The sequence below is a fragment of the Chiloscyllium plagiosum genome, chromosome 28 (genome assembly GCF_004010195.1).
Source record: "Chiloscyllium plagiosum isolate BGI_BamShark_2017 chromosome 28, ASM401019v2, whole genome shotgun sequence".
Classification (NCBI taxonomy): domain Eukaryota; kingdom Metazoa; phylum Chordata; class Chondrichthyes; order Orectolobiformes; family Hemiscylliidae; genus Chiloscyllium; species Chiloscyllium plagiosum.
Genome location: NC_057737.1, coordinates 16,303,275 through 16,324,356, shown reverse-complemented (window position 1 = coordinate 16,324,356; position 21,082 = coordinate 16,303,275). Strand labels below are relative to the sequence as shown.

General features: G+C 40.0%; 1 protein-coding gene across 3 annotated transcripts in view; it reads right to left on the bottom strand.

The window, feature by feature from the left end:
• The window catches only part of gosr1 (golgi SNAP receptor complex member 1), a 103,229-nt gene that overhangs the window by 5,205 nt on the left and 76,942 nt on the right, over window positions 1–21,082 (bottom strand). For all 3 annotated transcript variants that reach the window (XM_043718399.1, XM_043718400.1, XM_043718401.1), the window contains exons 7-8: window positions 17,564–17,593; window positions 533–615 (exon numbers count right to left, since the gene is read on the bottom strand). In XM_043718399.1, the coding sequence (XP_043574334.1) occupies window positions 533–615; window positions 17,564–17,593 (113 nt within the window). The remainder of the gene's footprint in view (window positions 1–532; window positions 616–17,563; window positions 17,594–21,082) is intronic.

The following is a 21,082-nucleotide window of genomic DNA, read 5'->3' as shown; positions in this document are numbered from 1 at the left end:
CTTAGCCTGCTGGACAAACTTTCCTCATTCCTGAAGAAGGGCTTATGCCCAAAACGTCGATTCTCCTGTTCCCTGGATGCTGCCTGACCTGCTGCGCTTTTCCAGCAACACATTTTCAGCTCTGATCTCCAGCATCTGCAGACCTCACTTTCTCCTCATTGTATCTGGAGGTTGGTAGGTGGAAGGTGAGGACCAGAGGGGGTTCTGTCCTTGTTGCGATTGGAGGGGTGAGTTCAAAGGTGTAGCTGCAGGAAGTGGAGGTGTTGTGCTGAAGGGCATCATAGACCACGTGGGAGGGGAAATTGCAGTCCTTGAAGGAGGCGGCCATCTGGGATGCACTTTGGTGGAATTGGTCCTTCTGAGAGCAGATGCGGAGGAGGAATTGGGAGTAAGGGATAGCGTTTTTATAGGAGGTAGGATGGGAGGTGTAGTAGTCCAACCCACTAGCCCGTCCCATCATAGTTACCTTCTAATTTATTGTTACCTTGACACAAAGTGGAAGAAATTAAAACAAAATGTTTGAAAAGGATACTGGCCAAGGAGTTCACTTTGCTTTGTATAGACTTCAGCATTCCTCGTTGTGATGTCACATTTTCTTTTGTTGCCATAGCGATGCTAAAGAAAGAAAACACACCAGATCATTGCTAAGAATAGCTTGCTTAGCCTGCTGCAATTTCTGAGCTGACCAGACAGAAAATCAAAATATACACTGTAGTCTGTTTCTTTGATAAATGCGACACACACTAGTGCACTAGGTATTCCCACAGCTGCTCTCTTTTCCAGTTTCTTCCAATTAATCTTCATCCTTCTTTCTCTTTACTTACCTGTCGGCTCCTGCACCAGCATACAAAACATGCAGACTCGGCACTTTTCTTTCTACATTCACAATCTAAATTTAACCTTGGTTACAATCCAATGGGACCAGCAATCTGATGAGGATAAAACTAGAAAATTCTCGACACCAGCTAGTCTGTATGTCCACAATTAGTTACAAAGCAATTTGACAACTCATAACAGTGATGCACTTATGGCTTTATGTCTAAAAATATGTCCAACTGCTCTCTACATCAGTTCTTTACTATCACAATGCCACCTATGTACCCGTGACTCTATGTTAGGACTTCAACTATTTGAAGTCATTTACAACTTACCAAAATGAGAAAGAAAGCTATGTATTTAAATTTTACTGAAATACAAATGTGGGCATTATAAGCAATGTAGATGGAAGCATGAGGTTAAAAAATACTGGTAGATTAAGTGAATAGGAAAAACTGGGCAAACAGATTTTATGGCAACTAAATGAGAAGTCATTCATTTTGAACATAAATAAAGATTAAATAATGTATTTCATCAATTATAATGAACTGGAAACGTGGTGATCCAAAGAGACTTGGTGGTCTAAATATATAATTGTCACAAACAGGTAGAGAAAATAATTAAAAAGGATAATGGAATGCTGATCTTTTCACCTAGAGGGCTAGAATACGTGTAGAAGTGTAAATCAAACAATATAAAGTCCTGATTAAACCCGGAGTAATGTGGAGCTATAACGTGTACCACGCTTTCAGAATGTATTAGCCTTGGAGGAAGCGCCTATCGGCTTGCCAGAATGACATCTGGTCTCCAAGGGCAAATTACAAAGAGGTTATACATCAACTACACTTTTGCTTCTGGAACTTTGAAGGTTAGAAGTGATTTGATCAAGGGGGGCAAAGGGACAGAAACTATTTACGCTGGTTGGAGAATTGAGGACTAGGAAACTATCTAAAATTGGAACCATTTATTTCAGGAGTAAACTGAGGAAACACTTCAGTGCACAAAGGATGCTAGATGTTTGAACCTCTACACTGCAAATGGCAATTGATTGATCGACTATAAGTTTTAAACCAAGACCAATAGATTTTTGTTATTCCAAGTTATTAAAGGAAATGGGGTAAATAAGAACAAAGATTTAGATTGCAAATCGCCCATGATCTTCTGAATGGTGGAAAGGTTTGAGGAGAAAGCTTGCCTGCGCCTGTTCCAAAACACTAAGAAATGTTAAAAACCTTTCGCAATTTGCTGGTTGGGGTGGGAGTTTGTGTAGAATGCATTTCCTTCTCCTATTAATAAGTCTCTACAGTCAGTCATTCCACTATAGACATACACTAAACAAAGATAAGGTCCCACATAAGGGCAGGAATTGATAGGACTGTAAGATACACACCTGATGACTGATTATACAGCTGCATAACAGAAACCCAGGAGGAGTTTGTCTGTTTACCACTTATTAAGTCCAGATTTGTGGCAAGGTTTCCCAATTTGTTACAGCTCCAGACACATAGCTCAAACTATGACGATCCCATGAGGTTAGGGGCAGGGGGAGGAGGAATAAAGAAGTGCATATATGGAACAAGTTGCAAGAGAAAGTGGTGGAGGCGGGTACAAATACAACATTTAAAAGGCACCTGGGTGTGTATATAGGAAGTGACAATATTTCAGTTGAATAAGGGGAACTATGGAGCTATGAGGGAGGAGCTGGCCAAAGTTCAATGGTGCAATCCCCTAGCAGGGATGGCAGTGGCAACAATGGCAGGTATTTCTGGGTATAATGCAGAAGATGCAGGATCAATTCATTCCAAAAAGGAATGAAGATCCTAAGGGGAGGCAGGGGTGACCGTGGCTGACGAGGGAAGTTAAGGACCATATAAAGACAAAAGGAAAAAAGTATAACATAGCGAAGATGAGTGGGAAATCGGAGGACTGGAAAGCTTTTAAAGAACAACAGGGGATAACTAAAAAGGAAATACGCAAAGAAAAAAATAAGGTACGAAGGTAAACTGGCCAAAAATATAAAGGAGGATAGTAAAGGCTTTTTTAGGTATGTGAAAAGAAAAAAAATGGTTAAGACTAAAATTTGGCCCTTGAAGACAGAAACGGGTGAATTTATTACGGGGATCAAAGAAATGGCAGAAGAGTTGAATTGGTACTTTAGATCTGTCTTCACTGTGAAAGACACGAGCAATCTCCCAGATGTAATAGTGGCTGAAGGACCTGAACTGAAGGGAATTTATATTAGGCAGGAAATGGTGTTGGAGAGACTGTTATGTCTGAAGGCTGATAAGTCCCTGGGGCCTGATGGTCTACATCCCAGGGTACTGAAGGAGGTGGCTCTAGAAATTGTGGATGCGTTGGGGATTATTTTCAAATGTTCTATAGATTCAGGATCAGTTCCTGCGGATTGGAGGGTGGCTAATGTTGTCCCACTTTTTAAGAAAGGAGGGAGAGAGAATTATAGACCAGTTAGTCTGACCTCAGTGGTGGGAAAAATGCTGGAATCAATTATAAAGGACGAAATTACAACGCATCTGGATATCAGTAACAGGATAAGTCAGAGTCCATGGATTTATGGTTGACTAATCTTCTGGAATATTTTGAGGATGTAACTCTGAAGATGGACAAGGGAGATCCAGTGGATGTAGTGTACCTGGACTTTCAGAAAGCTTTTGATAAAGTCCTACATAGGAGGTTAGTGAGCAAAATTAGGGCACATGGTATTAGGGGCAAAATACTGACATGGATTGAAAATTGGTTAGCTGACAGGAAACAAAGAGTTGTGATAAATGGCTCCCTTTTGGAATGGCAGGCAGTGACTAGTGGTGTGCTGCAGGGATCAGTGCTGGGACCGCAGCTTTTTACAATGTACATTAATGATATAGATGAAGGTATTAAAAGTAATATTAGCAAATTTGCTGATGACACAAAGCTGGGTGGCAGGGTGAAACGTGAGAAGGATGTTAGGAGAATACAGGGTGACCTGGACAGGCTAGGTGAGTGGACGGATGCATGGCAGATGCAGCTTAACGTGGATAAATGTGTGGTTATCCACTTTGGTGGCAAGAACAGGAAGGCAGATTACTACCTAAATGGAGTCAAGTTAGGTAAAGGGGCAGTACAACGAGATCTAGGTGTTCTTGCACATCAGTCAATGAAAGCAAGCATGTAGGTACAGCAGACAGTGAAGAAAGCTAATAGTATGCTGGCCTTCATAACAAGAGGAATTGAGTATAGAAGCAAAGAGGTTCTTCTGCAGCTGTACAGGGCCGTGGTGAGACTGCATCTGGAATATTGTGCGCAATTTTAGTCTTCAAATTTGAGGAAAGACATTCTGGCTATTGAGGGAGTGCAGCGTAGGTTCACAAGGTCAATTCCCAGAATGGCGGGACTATCTTATGCTGAAAGAGCGACTGGGCTTGTATACGCTTGAGTTTAGAAGGCTAAGAGGGGATCTGATTGAGATGTATAAGATTATTCAAGGATTGGACACTCTGGAGGCAGGAAGCATGTTTCTGCTGATGGGTGAGTCCCGAACCAGAGGACACAGTTTAAAAATAAGGGGTAGGCCACTTAGAACAGAGTTGAGGAGAAAGTTCTTCACCCAGAGACTGGTGGGTGTTTGAAATGCTCTGCCCCAGAAGGCTGTGGAGGTCAAGTCTCTGGATACTTTCAAGAAAGAGTTGGATAGAGCTCTTAAGGATAGTGGAATCAAGGGTTATGGGGATAAGGCGGGAACAGGATACTGATTGAGGATGATCAGCCATGATGGTGCTGGCTCGAAGGGCAGAATGGCCTATTCCTGCACCTATTGTCTATCGATAATGGGCCAAATGCTGACAAATGAGACGAGGTCAGATTGGAATGTCTGGTCAGCACAGATGAGCTGGACCAAAGGGTCTGTGCCTGAGCTGTATAACTATAAGTCTCCTTCTTTATTTACCCACTTGTTTGGTTAGTTGCAACAAGGTTATTTTAAAAAGGAATTCCTTTCATTGTGGATACCTTTGAGAGCAAATGAACTTATGTTGCAAAAGGAGCCAATTTAGCCAAGCTTTCATGAATTAACAAAATGTGAGATTTGAATTTCTAGATTCAAGAAAAAATACCACAGCAACACACACATTACAAATTAAGAGACTTCAAAATAAAGTTAAAAATGGCTATACAAATCAGAGAGCAGAGTAGTGGGTGAGTGGGTGTGAGAGAGAGAGACACAGACACAGAGAGAGAGAGAGAGACAGACAGACAGAGAGAGAGACAGACAGACAGACAGAGAGAGAGACAGACAGAGAGAGAGAGATAAGAAAGAAAGAGAGAGTGATTCTTCCTTTTGTTACCTGTGGTGCAGGGACTGGCTGTTTTCAAAACAAGGCTTCCACAGCAGCCTAATAATAATACACAGACTAATGCTGAAGTTCTCTTTTAACCCCTTTTTATATATTCCTAGAAGGGGAAACCACAAAAATGTCGGCAGGAACTCTGCTCAAAAGTGCTATAAAGTACCTTGCTATATTTAATTATGTAAATTATAAAATATTGGTTATAGCACATTTTATTAAGTGACCAAATGATCTTTACACTTCCATATTAGGACAAGCCAAAAATATTTTTTGGAGCTGCTTTTGGGACAAAGGAGTTTGCTTTGGCACCTAAACATTATGCCCCTGAAAGTTGCTATAAATGAATTAAGTGCTCAAATGTTTTCCAAAACAACGAAAAAAAATTAGATTCGGCAAGACAGAATCGAAAGTAAAAGTGAAATAAAAAACCCAGGAGACAGAATAATGCAAAGGAGCACATTGAGTACATGTCAAAAATGTGATTAAGATGGGGTTATTACTATAGGAAGGCATTGATGTGTATTATTGTGATAGTTGTATAAGCCTCAGCTTCATGCAAGCTGAAAGGTTAGAGATACCTGCTCAGGAATTGTAAACAATGTCACAGACATTACTTCTCTAATTACATTTAACTATGTTTCTCAGCTAACTGCTCAGTTGACACAAAAGTTACATATAAAACAGGATGTTTGGCACAATCACTGCTTTTTGGCGTTTATGTTCTATATGAGCAAATAGTTACAGATGTACTTTGCTACCCAGTTCCCACGTATCTTCAATATCTTTGCCTACTTATCCAATCTAAACTTGATTGAAAACAATTACATACAATCACTAACCCTGGAAGTGGATCCACAAACTCTCAACTGTTTTAAATCCCTTCCATTCGAGTTCACATCCATCACTCCTCATTCCTAGAATGAATTTGTTTCTATTTACACATTATTTTGTTTTTATAATATCTCAGGAAACAATCATTTTAAGCAATAATCTTCCGATGGAAATATCTGTTGATTTTATTCAGTCTTTAATAAAGCAAATCCATTTGAATTTACGCAAGTCATTTTAGAAACGGAAACATTAAAGTAGCCCAGTATGGATTGAATGCCTAAAGACTTTAGAAATGAACTGTCAATGTCACATGCACTTAACTTTCCAACTACTTGTCTGATACTGTCTATGGCATGTACAAGATCATTCAAGTCCATCTTCCTGATATAGCTGATAATTCCATTATATGCTCTCCAGGAACACCAGGGGCTTCATTTTGTTACTTGAAATTTAACAAGCACTCTTGTTGATAAAAATCTTACACTAAAATATGCAATTTGCTCAGGAACTTTTATTAGTTTATAAGACTACAAAAGGACATTTTGTCGTCTTTCCTTTACAAAACAATGATTTATGCTATAAATGATGTCATGAATTCCCTGGTAAATGTTTGCCAGCTGCCAAAAATCTAAAGTCAGCCTGTCCCAAGTTTCCCTGTAGAAATTTCTATTATATATTGGTTGTAGAGCTTGCCATAAAATACAACTTAGTCCATAGCATTTGAAAATCATTACTATATTGAAAATAGCTTAATGTGCTTGGACTTGAAATATCAGAACTTCTCCACAGATTTACCACTGAGTGTCTCAAACTGCACTTCCAAGTATTTCTGAAGCCGTGGCTCAGCATGCTGGTGCTGTGGAAACTGTTTACACACAATGTGCAGCAATTTCTGATGTAAAGAAAAAAAGCTTGTATGGTACAAAGAGTTAATCAGAGTGGGAGGTGGTATGGAACATAATCACTGCCAAAGACAAACTCAGCCAAGTTGGCCATTTCTGTACTTCAGAGTTTATCTAGTTCTCTGCATTTAAAAAAAAATGCATGCACAGGAAAGGAGAATGGATTTGGGAATCGATAATGTTCTTAGACCTTGAAGAGACAGATTTAAGGTGGGACAGAAATCCGCATGGTCAGAGGGTCAAGAGTTAACATTAAAGAGAAGGGCTGCAGGGGAAAATGAATGCTGATAAGACGAATTGTGTATCTTTACACTACTTTGGCACATTAAGTATTTGGTTCAAATTGTTGAACATCTTTTTCAAATAATAGGCTTTTAAAAATAATTTGTATCCATATTTTAAAACTAAGAACTTATAGTGTTGAGCAGTAAATCATCCAGTTACTGAACAAGCAATTATTGGTTGCCTGACAAATAGCTACCTTGCAATTTTAAATCTTGTTTAAAGACTCAGTGAAGCCATTCATTTCTTTTAGCTAAAAGACATACTTCGATACTGTATAGTCCTGACAATGCATTTTCCTCATTTTATACATAAACAGTCATTCAGACATCATGCTCTTCAGTTATCCAGCTGGTTGCCCAAAGTAAAAGCCAACTTTTGCTATCTTTACAAACTATATCTTTACTACCAAGTGCAGCAGTCAAGCAAGCGTCCTTACATTCAACACATGGGAAAACTGCTCAAAGAATGACATCCAAAAATGGAAAAATTCTGCAAAATTGATTTTTGAAATTCAAACTCAAAAATAATCAAGGACTCTCAGTTGGAACTGAATGGCAACGCTTTAGAGCAGCCAAACCATTTCGGCCCAAGCACATGCTTGTTTAAAGAGAAACTACTCGGGCATCTAGAGAATCAGAAACAGAATTTTCTGGAAAAGCTCAGCAGATCTAGCAGCATCTGTGGAGTGAAATCAGATTTAACTTTTCAGGTCGAGTGCCCCTTTCTCAGAACAGTTCTTTTGAGTTTTTTTTTCCTAGAGAATCAGAATGGTTACAGCACCAAGAGGAGGTCATTCCATCCAGTGAGTTTGCACCAGTTCTCTGCAGGAATACACCATTCCATTTCCTAGCCTTTTCTTCACTGTAGCCCTTCTTCCCTCCTCAGTTGCTTATCCATCTCCCTTTCGAAAGTCATGATGAAATCTGCTTCTATCACACTCTCAGACTCTGCATTCTAGGTCCTAACCACTTTGTGTAAACGTTTCTCTCAAGCTTTCTTGGGAACTTTTATCAGTTACTCGACAACGATGTGCCCTCTGGTCTTGACCGTTCCACCATTGGGAATAATTTCTCTCTATCTGTTCTCCCCAGGTCCCACATGAGTTGGATTATTTTATACAATCAGGCCTCAACTCTCTCTGCTCGAAGAATTATGCTCACTTTTCCAAGTAACAGACGTCCTTCACCCTGGAACCATGCTGTAAACCTTTTCTGCAATCTTCGTAAAACCTTCACAATTTTATATAATAAACAGTAGAAGAACATATGGCCTAGTGAGCTGGCTTCAGAGTTCAACTTGATGATTAGTCTTCTGCTTCAATGCTCAGGTGTTGACAGAAGGATGGAAAGGAAATAGGATGGGTCAGGTTGGGGGTGGGGGGGTGCAAGAAGAGACGTTTGGCAAGGGGCAAGCAAGGTGACAAGGAGGAGGCAAGGGTTGGCAGGGGAGGTAGGGAAGAGATGGAAATCGACAGGGAAGACAGCTGTAATGGGTAGCAAGGCAGGGGTAGGCTGGGAAGTGGGCGGGAGGCCATGGTGGAGGTCCAGAATACAGGAGAGAGGAGGCTGCAAATGTGGTTTTGGAAAGGGTGGGGCAGGGGATGAAAACACTGTGACGGGGAAACAAAGAGAGAGAGAGAGGGAGGGACGCTGCAAGCAAAGGGATAGAGGAATGTTGCAAGGGGGAGGCTGCAAAGTTGAATGGGAAAAGAGGGTGGCTGAAAAGGAGACAGCATACATTGAAATCTATCAACAATGGAATGGTCAGCTAACAAAGAATCAGGAAAACCTGAAATCACAAAAGCAGTGAATTCCTCGCAAGCAAATATGCATTGTTGAGTTTAAGGCTACATATGTTTAGGAGCTACTACATGGGGAAAACGTAACAGATGCTATTATAATAAACACATTCTCAATTGTTCAATTTAAATTTAAGGTTGAGATTTGAGAGGTAACAAAACAGGCACTAACTGTTTAGTTCATCCTTCCTGCTTTATGTCTATAATATAGAAATACATTAACTATGGCCTCATTAATTTGTGGAATGGATGTTTAGAACAAAGTAGTACAGTACAGGAACAGACCATCGGCCTTTCAGGATCATCATGCCCTAACTAAATTTAAAAACAACAAATTTTCTGTCCTTATTTGGTCTGTATCCCACTATTCCCTCCCTATTCATATAACCATCCAGATGCCTCTTAAATGTCACCAATGTGCCTGCTTCCACCACCTCTTCTGGCAGCATGCTCCAGGCTCCTACTACTCTCTGCATGAAAACTTTCCCCCACATATCTAAGGGTGAAGTCTTTTTGTGTATATGAGGGCATTAGTTATTGTAAAAAAAGCAAGTTATGGCTATTGTATTGAGCCAATTTAAATACTGGTGTTCAAGAAATAAATGTTTTTCGTGTACATTATGGCTTTGAGTTTAATGTAGGAATGACATTTTTGAGAGTATTGATGAATTATTCTAGTTCTGCTTCTGTGCAAGCCCAAATATCTATGTCAATAATAACACAATGTTATTACTATTAATGATTTAGTGAGAATTAAAATTAAAACGAAAACCTCAAAAATGCCCTTGAAGATAAAGTTAAAAAAATTGTACCCAAGTAATAGAAGAGAATGTTGGAAAAACATTATTTCTTTAAAAAAAGCAAGTAATTCTAACAGAGCAGTATGTTTCTTAACACTTGAATGCAAGATCTGCATTTATTGGAGATGCTTCAAATTTCATGAATTGTCAAGTTAATTAATTCAGTTTCTTGATTAATCAGATGATAAACATCTCCCTAGTTTAACAACAGAAAACTTTCAGGAAAATATAGTTTCCAAAATTGATCACAATCACTTCATTAACAGCTGTGATCACTTACTGCCCAAGTCAGTAACAAAGCAGTAATACAAAAACAGCATTATCAAAGATGAGGTCTGGTGTTTTTAGCAATAACATGTCCAAAGACATAATCTTGCACTTCCAAGATACAATGCCATTAGTTCAGAATCAATTTGCTAATAGTTTATTAACATGCACTCTTTTCGACTTGTTTATAAAATCTAGATATCTAGAATGAGAGTGTCAAAAGAACCTGACAATAAAACTACTGTACTTGCTTGTCTGAATAAGTTAGGTTGCTGTTTCTGACTGGCACCTTTTTCTCTCTATGACATTAAGATCGATGCTCTGAATTGTTAATGCTCCAGTACCTTTTCTACCCTGCATGGTTTTCTCTTCACAGACAAGCAGCAAAGCTTTTCTCACAAGCCTGCAAATATTTCTGTAGTTGGAGCAGTACAACTAAATACACTGTGATAAGTTTTTGTAGGCAAGCAACTTTTGTTCCACACAAGCTGCCTCTCAACCTCCTTAATCTAATCTTAAGTACACATGAGCCAACAAGATCTTACAATGATAAGTTAACCAGTAATGAAGAAACATTACTATTTGGAACAGATGCAGGAAAGGACCTGCAATAAAAACTCAGCAAAAAGGGTGAATTGTGGAAAAAAATAGAACAGCAATGTCGTCTCAGAAATCAGAGTCCAGGTCAATTTTAACACCACAGGATCAAAATAAGATTCAGAGCAATTTTACCACTCAAAACCGTTGTAGGTCGGTGTAATATTTGTACATCTGAGGGCATAGTTATCTAGACTCAAGGTTAAGCATAGGAAAAGCGCTCCTTCAACTTCCATTTATTGATGATTATGTCTGCAGTAAGTGTGTATGGTTGAGAATCCTATCAGATCACATGGATCGGTTGGAGTGGCAGTTAGAGGCAATAAGGAATTATTAGGAGCTAGGGGGTGGGATACATGGCAATTATAGGAAGGGAGAAAAACCGCAGATACACAGTCAGGTAGATGGTTACCACCAGGATAGGTAGGTGCGGGAGGCAGGTAGTGCAGAAATTGTCCGTGTTTGTCCCCATCTCAAACAAGTATGCTGTTTTGGAAAATGTGGGGAGGTGATGGACTCTCAGGAGAATGTAGCATGAACAGCCAATTCTCTAGTATGAGGCTGGCTCTAATGTAACGAGGAGTAAGACAGGTTACAAGCAGTTGATTGTGATAGGGAACTCTCTAGTTAGAGACACAGACAGGCTTTTCTGCAGCAGACAGTGAGAAATCAGAATATTGTCAAAGGGAAGTGGGACCAGCAGGAGATCATTGTACACATTGGGAGAAAAAGGATGAGATTCTGAAGGGAGAATATCAAAAGTTAGGCAGGAATTTAAAAAAGAAGTCCTCAAGAGTAGTAATATCTGGATTATTCCCGGTGTTACAAGCTAGTGAGGGTAGGAATAGGATAGAGCAGATGAATGTGCGGCTAAGGAGCTGGTGCAGGGGAGATCACATTTTTTGATCACTGGAATCAGAAGGATGGATTGCACCAGAATTGGAAGGGGACTAATATACTAGCAGGGAGATTATTAGAACTGAGAAGATTTAAACTATTAAAGGTGAGGGTGTGGGACCCAGGGAGATAGTGAGAAAAGAGATCAATCTGCGAAAGTGAGTACTGCAGATGCTGGGGATTAGAGTCAAGAGTGTGGTGCTGGAAAAGCACAGCAGGACAGGCAGCATCCAAGGAGCAGGAAAATTGATGTTTTGGGCAAAAGCCCTTCATCATCAATCCGAGACTGGTACAGTTCGGAAAAGGAGCAAGTCAAACAGTCAGAGCAGCAGGAACAAAGCAGAGGACGAGGTAGGACTGATGAATTAAACTGCACTTATTTCAATGCAAGAGGCCAAACAGGGAAGGCAGATTAACTCAGGACATGGTAAGGAACATGGCACTGGGATATCATAGCAATTTACAGAGATGTGGCTCAGGGATGGACAGGGCTGGCAGCTTAATGTTTCAGGATACAAATTCTATAAGGAAGGATAGAAAGGGGGTGCACGAGAAGAGGGGGAGTGGTGTTTTTGATAAGGGATAATGTTACTTAGGGAGGATATCCCGAGGAATACATCCAGAAAAGTTATTTGGGTGGAACTGAGAAATAAGAAAGGGTCGATCACATTATTGGGAGTGTACTCGAGCCCCTCCCATAGTCAGTGGGAAATTGAGAAACAAGTTTGTAAAGAGATCGCAGTTATCTGTAACAATAATTGTGTGGTTATGCTAGGGGATTTTAACTTTCCAAACATAGACTGGGACTGCCATAGTGTTAAGGGTTTAGATGGAAATGAATCTGTTCAGTGTGTACTGGAAAACCTTCTGATTCAGTATGTGGATGTACCTATTAGAGAAGGTGCAGAACTTGACCTACTCTTGGGAAATACGTCAGGGCAAGTGACTGAGATGTCAGTGGAGGAGCATTTTGGGGCTAGCAACCATAATTCTATTAATTTGAAAATAGTGATGGAAAAGGATAGACAGGATCTAAAAGTTAAAGTTCTAAATTGATGGAAGGCCAATTTTGACAGTAATGGGGAAGAACTTTCAAAAGTTGATTGGGGGCAGATGTTTACAGGTAAAGGGACGGCTGGAAAATGGGAAGCCTTCAGAAATGAGATAACCAGGGTCCAGAGACAGTATGTTCCTGTTAGGGTAAAGGGCTAGGTGTAGGGAATGCAGGATGAATAGAGAAATTGATGGTTTGGCTAAGAGAAAGAAGGAAGCATATGTCAGGTATAGACAGCAGAGATTGAGTGAATCCTTACAAGAGAGTAAAGGCTGTAGGAGTATACTTAGGAGGGAAATCAGGAGGGCAAAAAGGCCACAAGATAGTTTTGGCAAACAGAGTTAAGAAGAACCCAAAGAGATTTTATAAATATTTTAAGGACAAAAGGGTAACTAGGGAGAGAATAGGACCACTCAAAGATCAGCAAGGCAACCTATACGTGGAACCAGACAAGATGGGGAAGATACTAAACGAGCATTTTACATCACTGTTTATGATGGAGAAGGACATGGAAGTTACGGAATGTGGGGAAATAGATGGTGACATCTTGAAAAAATGTCCATATTACAGAGGTGATAATGCTGGATGTCTTAAAATGCATAAAGGTGGATAAATCCCCAAGACCTTATCAGGTGTACCCTAGAACTCTATGGAAAGCTAGGGAAGTGATTGCTAGGCCTCTTGCTGAGATATTTGGATCACTGATAGTCACAGGTGAGGTGCAAGAAGACTGGAGGTTGGCTAATGTGATGTCACTATTTAAGAAAGATGGTCAGGACAAGCCAGGCAACTATAGACCAGTAAGCCTGACAAGGGTGGTGGACAAGCTGTTGGATGGAATCCTGAGGGACAGGATTTACATGTATTTGGAAAGGCAAGGACTGATTAGGGATAGTCAACATGGCTTTGTGCTTGGAAAAATCATGTCTCACTAACTTAATTGCGTTTTTTGAAGAAGTAATAAAGAAAACTGATGAGGGTAGAGTGGTGGACATGACCTATGTGGACTTAAGGTGTTCGACAAGATTCCTCGTGGTTAGCAAGGTTAGGTCACATGGAATACAGGGAGAACTAGCCATTTGGATACAAAACTGGCTCAAAGGTAGAAGACAGCGGGTGGTGGTGGAGGGTTTCTTTTCAGACTGGAGGCCTGTGACCATTGGGTGTGTCACAAGGATTGCTGCTGTGTCTACTGCTTTTCATCATTTATATAAATGATTTGGATGTGAGCATAAGAAGTATAGTTAGTATGTCTGCAGATGACACCAAAATTGGAAGGTAATGGACAGCAAAGGTTACCTCAGAGTACAACGAGATCTTGATCAGAAGGGCCAATGGGCCGAAGAATGGCAGACAGAGTTTAATTTAGATAAATGCAAGGTGCTGCATTTTGGGAAAGACAAACCAGGGCAGCACTTATACACTTCATGGTAAGGTCCTAGGGTGTGTTGCTGAACAGAGACCTTGGAGTGCGGGTTCCCAGTTCCTTGAAATTGGAGTCTCAGGTAGATAGCATAGTGAAGGTGGCTTTTAGTATGCTTTTCTTTATTAGTCAGAGCATCGAGTACTGGAGTTGGGAGGTCATGTTGCGGCTGTGCAAGACATTGAGTAGGCCATTTTGGAATATTGTTTGCAATTTTGGTCCCCCTCCTATTGGAAGGATGTTGTGAAACTTGAAAGAATTCAAAAATGATTTACAAGGATGTTGCCAGGATTGGAGGGTTTGAGCTACAGGGAGAGGCTGAATAGGCTGGGCTGTTTTCTCTGGAGCGTCGGAGGCTGAGGCGTGACCTTATTGAGGTTTATAAAATCATGAGGGGCATAGAAAGGATAAATAGAAGAAGTCTTTTCCCTGGGGTGGGGGATTCCAGAATTAAAAGGCATCGGTTTAGGGTGAGAGGGGGAAAGATTTAAAAGGAACCTAAGGGGCAACGTTTTCACACAAAGGTGATGCATGGAATGAGCTGACTGAAAAGTAGTGGAGGCTGGTCCAATTATGACATTTAAAATGGTACCTGGATAGGTATATGAATAGTAAGGGTGTAGAGGGATACAGACCAAGTGCTGGCAAATGGGACGAGATTAATTTAGGAATCTGGTTGGCATGGACGAGTTGGAGCGAAGGGTCTGATTCTGTACTGTGCATCTCTATGACTCTGAGAAAAGGTTGTCGGAGGCTGAGGGGTGACCTTGTAGTGGTTTATAAAATCATGAGGGGCAATGGATAGGGTGAGTAGCCAAGGTCTGTTTCCTGAGATGCAGAGCGCAAAACTAGAAGGAATAAGTTTAAGGTGAGAGGGGAAAAGCCCGAGGGGCACCTTTTTCACGCCAAGAGTGTTGCTTGTAATAGAATGAGCTGCCAGAGGAAGTAGTGGAGGCTAGTACATTTAAAAGGCATCTGGATAGTTATATGAATGGGGCAACAATGTGGCTCAGTGGTTAGCACTGCTGCCACACAGTGTGATTATCTGTGTGGAGTTTACACATTCTCTCCTTGTCTGCACGGGTTTCCTCCAGGTGCTCTGGTTGCTGTCCACAGTCCAGAGGTGTGCAGGCTAGGTGGATTGGCCTTGCTAAATTGCTCGTGTCCAGGGATGTGGATGTTAGTTTGATTAGCCAAGGGAAATGCAGGGTTACAGGACCTTTGTGGACTTGAAGGGCCGAATGGTCCGTGTCCACACTGCAGGGATTCTATGATTAATAGGAAGGTTATGAGGGATATGGGCCAAATGCTGGCAAATGGGAAAGGTCAGACTGGGATATCTGGTCAGTGCAAAAGAGTTGGACCAAAGGTTCTCTTTCCGTGCTGTATGATTCTATTTAAGTCAGCAGTTGAATGGAGTCAGTCTGTGCATCTAAGCTACATAGCAGCACTGACAGAATGCCCTGGTGGTGGTGATGGACAAGCCCTCTTGCATTAAAAAAAGGTGTTTTTAAAAATTTCATTATAACAACGATTGACTTTGCTTCTAACTATTTAATTGGAATTACTGCAGAACAGGAAGACTGCATATGGGATTTTTCGTGCTGAATGCCTACTATATATGGCATACGAGGAGACAGCTAAGAGACTGGCAAACAACAAGTTGTAAATTAAAATTACTGTGTGCACTACTGTGAAGACACTTGGGCAGTTGAGAACGAAGTCGATTTTTAAATAGGTTTACAGCAGACTTTCTTAGTAACAGCAATGTATGATAACGACAGCTCGGATTTAGAGACATTTCATCACAAATTTAGAAAAACTGCTTAAAAGGAGAAAACTTTTTGAAAGTCAGATAATACTTATGGTCTAAAAAAAATTATATGATGATATTTATTGGTCACTACCTCAGGGAACTACACCCATACATGGTTACAGCAGGGCTACAAGGCAACTTGAACACAATTTTCTCAGATAATAAATTTATAACAATGTTCATTTTTATGAACCACAGCTAATGTATATTCCAAATTGGAAGATACTAAAAATTCAGATGATACTCCTGATTGAGGGCAATTTCACAAAACAGACATGGATTACAAATACATAAGCAATATATTTGATTACCAACAGTTTTAAAATATCTGCATTTCACTTTGGATAATTTTGTTGTTCTTCATCCCAATCTGCAGATATATGTAAATCTAAAACTGCAACACTTCTAAGTTAAGAATTAAACCGCTACAAGAAAAGTTACTGAACAACATCAATTCTAGAATAACCAGGGAGACTTTTAGAAAGGCAATTAAGATGTATCTCACAGTGACCTGACATTTGCTTTTAACAGAAAGAAATCATGCCTAAGCATACCTGCAATGCTCATTGATAATCTTGTAAACATGGATCTGGCAAATGAAGTAAGAGGTGGTGATCTGCTTTCCACACGTGATGTATGCAGTATTGCAAATAAACGCAACTGCAGTCACGCAGTGTCCTTCTGCATACCAGCCCCGCCCAGTCCAGGTGGAAACTAGCTATTTATTTTTGTCGAAGTCTTTCTTCAAGTTATGTCAACTACTCTTGATCACAACTACAGACATATAAACCAAATTGACACCGCACTTAAAGATATTTCCCAATCAGCCTGCTCAGAGATGTTAAATACCTTTGGATTAGGTGGGACTTGAACCAGGCTTCTTGGTTCAGAGATTAGACACTAGTACTACACCACAGCAGTCAACACAGCATTTAAAACATCACATCTCAAGCAGATATGCTGCATCTATTTCAAAAAGGACTATGAAACATGCTGCCTCAGAATGTGGTGGAAGTAGCTTCATTATATGTTTGCAGAGGCAGATAAATCCTTGCTAGGCAAGGGAACCACAGCCCTTTTTCTCTCCCAAGGGGTGTGTTGATGGAAGTGTGGAATTCAAAACAGAGCCAGATCACCAGTGATCTTTCTGAATGGGGTGGAGCAGGCTCGAGGGTTGCAATGACCGACTTCTGCTCCCAATTCATACGTATGGAAGGCCAGGTGCAGATCAAACATGTCCCTAATATTTAACAAAAGCTGTTGAAAATGCAAATACTGGGTTTCTTGCACAATGGCACTGTGCATTATTCCAAAAAAATCAATAGCCTGTTCAAAATGCAATATGGATTATTTCAATTGGCTGAAAAATCCTGCATATATAACTAACTATTGAACAGACAGGCTTTTAAAAAGAATCTGGATTAACATTGTTACTTATAAAGTGTCTACTGTAGCACTTTATCCTATGTTTAGATACGGGTTACTAAATTGCAATCTTGTTTTACTTTCAACGGTACAAACGAAGATTATTTGTGCTAAATCCATTTGAACAAATAGGGAAAGAAATGACATCACTCATCCTCTTGTGTAAGGGGATGGTTGGTAATAATGTGAATTGGTCTGATGAGTACAGGACAAAAAGCTTTGACAAAATGTCGTTTTTTCTGTAAACTTTCACATAATAAATACTTTGTACATTGAGAAATTGAGTTATTTAATTTGGTCATGCTGGCTTACCTTATTGTATCTTCTATCAGCCGATCTGAGCTGCAAAAGGAAGGAAGGAAGAAAATCAATTGTGAGAAAATATCTTGCTACATAAATTTACATTTCTCCATTAGCTTTTCCATCCTAAATCCAAAATGTTGCTGGACAAACTAATGAGAAATAATGTTCACTTATATCATTACCAACATGATGCGTTCACAATTTCAACTTCAGTCCAAAAGAACATAAACAGAGTATGGCAAGAAATTAATTGCACAGAAGCGCTCCGTACTCCATTTTTGCATAATTCTTGTTTCCTGGTTTTAGTGTCTCAGTGAGGATGACCTGGTATCTAATTTCTACACTTGAGACAAAAGAACGAAACCACTTTCTAAAGCATAGATATATTTTCCCTTTCCAATCCAACCCTCCGCAAAAAGAAATACCTGTATTAGGTGCACTGTTGGAGGGACAAAAGTAGAGTGTTTTCTAACACTACTATATTAAGGTTCTTTGCTGAAGGTAATCAAAACACCTGGCTCAGTGGTTAGCACTGCTGCCTCACAGCACCAGGGCCCCAGGTTAGATTCCATCCACGGGAACTGTCTGCGTGAGTTTGCATGTTCTCCCAGTGTCTGCGTGGGTTTCCTCCAGGTGCTCTGGTTTCCTCCCACAGTCCAAAGTTGTGCAGGTCAAGTGAATTGGCCATGCTAAATTGTTCATAGCGTTAGATGCATTAGTCAGAGGGAAATGGATCTGGGTTGGTTACTCTTCGGAGAGTCTGTGTGGACTTGTTGGGCTGAAGGGCCTGATTCCACCCTGTAGGGAATCCAATCTAACAAAAGGGCTTGCAGGCAATTCAGAGATCATCACCCTGAATGGGCAACTATTTCTTATTATTCTAGCAGATGCATCTTTTTCTTATGTGGAGTAAAATTGATATCTCAGCATTTCTGAAATGTCTTAAGACACACTTCTGAAATTTTTAAAGTACTTGTCGAGAACACCTTATTTAAATTTTAATGTTTCTAATTACATTGGAATATTTTCTTAATTGGAAAGCATTTTGCTTAGCTTTTTAAGCTTACAAGAAGGCTGTGCAAATCTGCAAACCATTGTTTGTTAACCGCACCACAAAGTACACACAAAATTAAACAGTATAGCTAATAGAGATTCTCAATCATACTGTAACTTGATGTTGCCACTACTGATGTACGAGTTTAATGTGCATGTAAAATAAATTATGCATCTTTCGATCAACTCCAAGACACAAAAATAAAAGAAAAAGTTAAAGGTAAAATAGTTGGAGGACATCAGCAATCAATCACAGACTATACGTTTGCAATATTTCCAAGCTTGCAAACTACACAAAACTTGTGGGAATGTGGATTGTGACAATGATGCAAAGTAGCTTCAAGAGGATTTGGACAGACCAGGACTGGGCAAGAACAAGGCAAATGGAATATGATGCATGTACGTGAGAAACTATCCACTTTAGCAGGAGGAACATAGGAGAGAGATTGGAAATGCTAACCTCTAGAAGTACCTGGATGCCCTTATTAAGAAGTTACTAAAAAGTGCAGGTGCAGCAAACAAACAGGAAAGCAAATGATGTATTAGCTTTTATCATAAGAGTATCTACATACAGGAGTAATGAAGTCTTCTTTCAAATATATGATTGCGTGTATATATTTTCCATGGAGCCAACCAACTGTTGGAACAGGGTAGAATCAGGGGACACTGTATATCAGAATAAGGAGCACAGCATTTAAAATGGAGATAAGGAGGAACTGCTTCATTCTGAAAACTGTGAATCTTTAGAATTATCTGTGTCAGAAGACTATGAAAGCTCAGACTGAGAATATTTAAGACTGACGTTGACCAATGACATTAAGAGATATGGGATAGTGTGGAAAACGAGCACTGAGGTAGACAAATCGGGCACGATACAGGATTGTGGAGCCAACTCAAGGGTTTACATGGCCATTCCTATTGACAATACAGCGATAATGGAAACACACCTTTAAATTAAAAGTAGGAAATTCAGAAAACATAGAGATGCTTGATCAGTATCTGCAAAAAGACTTCATAAGTAACATTCAGGACATACAGAACTGAAAACTTAAAAGATAAACAAATGACCACGTGAGAGGAGGAAATCAGGTTTGGAAAACAGAAGACAGGAAAAAAAGAAAAGCAATTGCGATCTATAATATGCAACTGGCTACATAATGAAAAGCACAGTAAAATACAGAAGACTAGAAATGCAAATAGGAAATGCTACAAATAACTGTGGATGGCAGAAAGAGAAAAACATGGGCCAATACGTCTGTGCCATAAGCTACATTCTGAAGGAACAGGTGTAACCATCTCCTGTCTCAGGTGATGACAGACTCCCCACCCCCTACAAAATCAGCACCACTGCAGGAAACTAATTAGCAGAAGTTACTGAAGCTCAAAAGTAGACAGCTTTGAATTGCCAAGAAAAGAAAACTTTCCTGAAAGCTTCCACTGAAATTGGTTGGAGCCATGCAGTATGCCAAAAATAGAAAAGCTCAAAGGAAACAGGAAAAACATTAAGTAGTTAGCTGTGTGCCACTCAAGAATAGATTGAATAGCTTACAAAAGGGCTGTGCTTGCTCCTCAAAGTCAAGATTAATCTGTGAGCAATGTATACAATACATTAACAAGAACGCAGGATGCACATGCCAACCAGTCTCATAGGACAATGCTTATTGCCCTGAAATGGTGTGTGAAAAGACAATTACAAGCATTGCATTACATCTGATGGCTGATGTTTTAAAAGTTCAATGGAAAGGTCAGCTGGTGGGGAAAAAGGTTATATAGGTGAGGAGAAAATGAATAGGGCTATCCAAAGGGAACGATCACTCTAGAATTGAGAGAGGAGGAGAAATAAATCGAGAGGTGAGTAAACCCTTTGTTGAGATTAAGGAGTGTAAATGGTGAAAGCTGATCTACCAAATGCAAATCGTTGCGAAATGAGGGTAGGTTACATTTCACTTTTCTAACTGGCATGACTCCTCCCAGATGCATTATTCCTGTTGACCGTGATCTGATCAAAACAGCCAGTTTTAAAAATGACAAATTAATTTATAATAATTTGGTTCCAGCACAAAATTCTGAGAAACCAATAATGTACCGATGCAAAATTAAGTAAGTCAGTGTTCTTTGTAATTCAAAACACTGGGTGGAACTGAGAAAGCTATGTTGGATGTATGTGGATTCAGGGGAGAGCAAGTAGAATAAATGTAGTGTGACATTTACTCCGAGCCAATTTGGAGAGAATTGGGTAATTCCCTTGACAATCATGCAGAGGCATTGTACTGCCAGAAGTGACTGGATTGTGTATGGTTTTATAGGCAGAGATTATAGAGTCATAGAGATGTACAGCATGGAAACAGACCCTTCGGTCCAACCCGTCCATGCCGACCAGATATCCCAACCCAATCTAGTCCCACCTGCCAGCACCCGGCCCATATCCCTCCAAACCCTTCCTATTCATATACCCATCCAAATGCCTCTTAAATG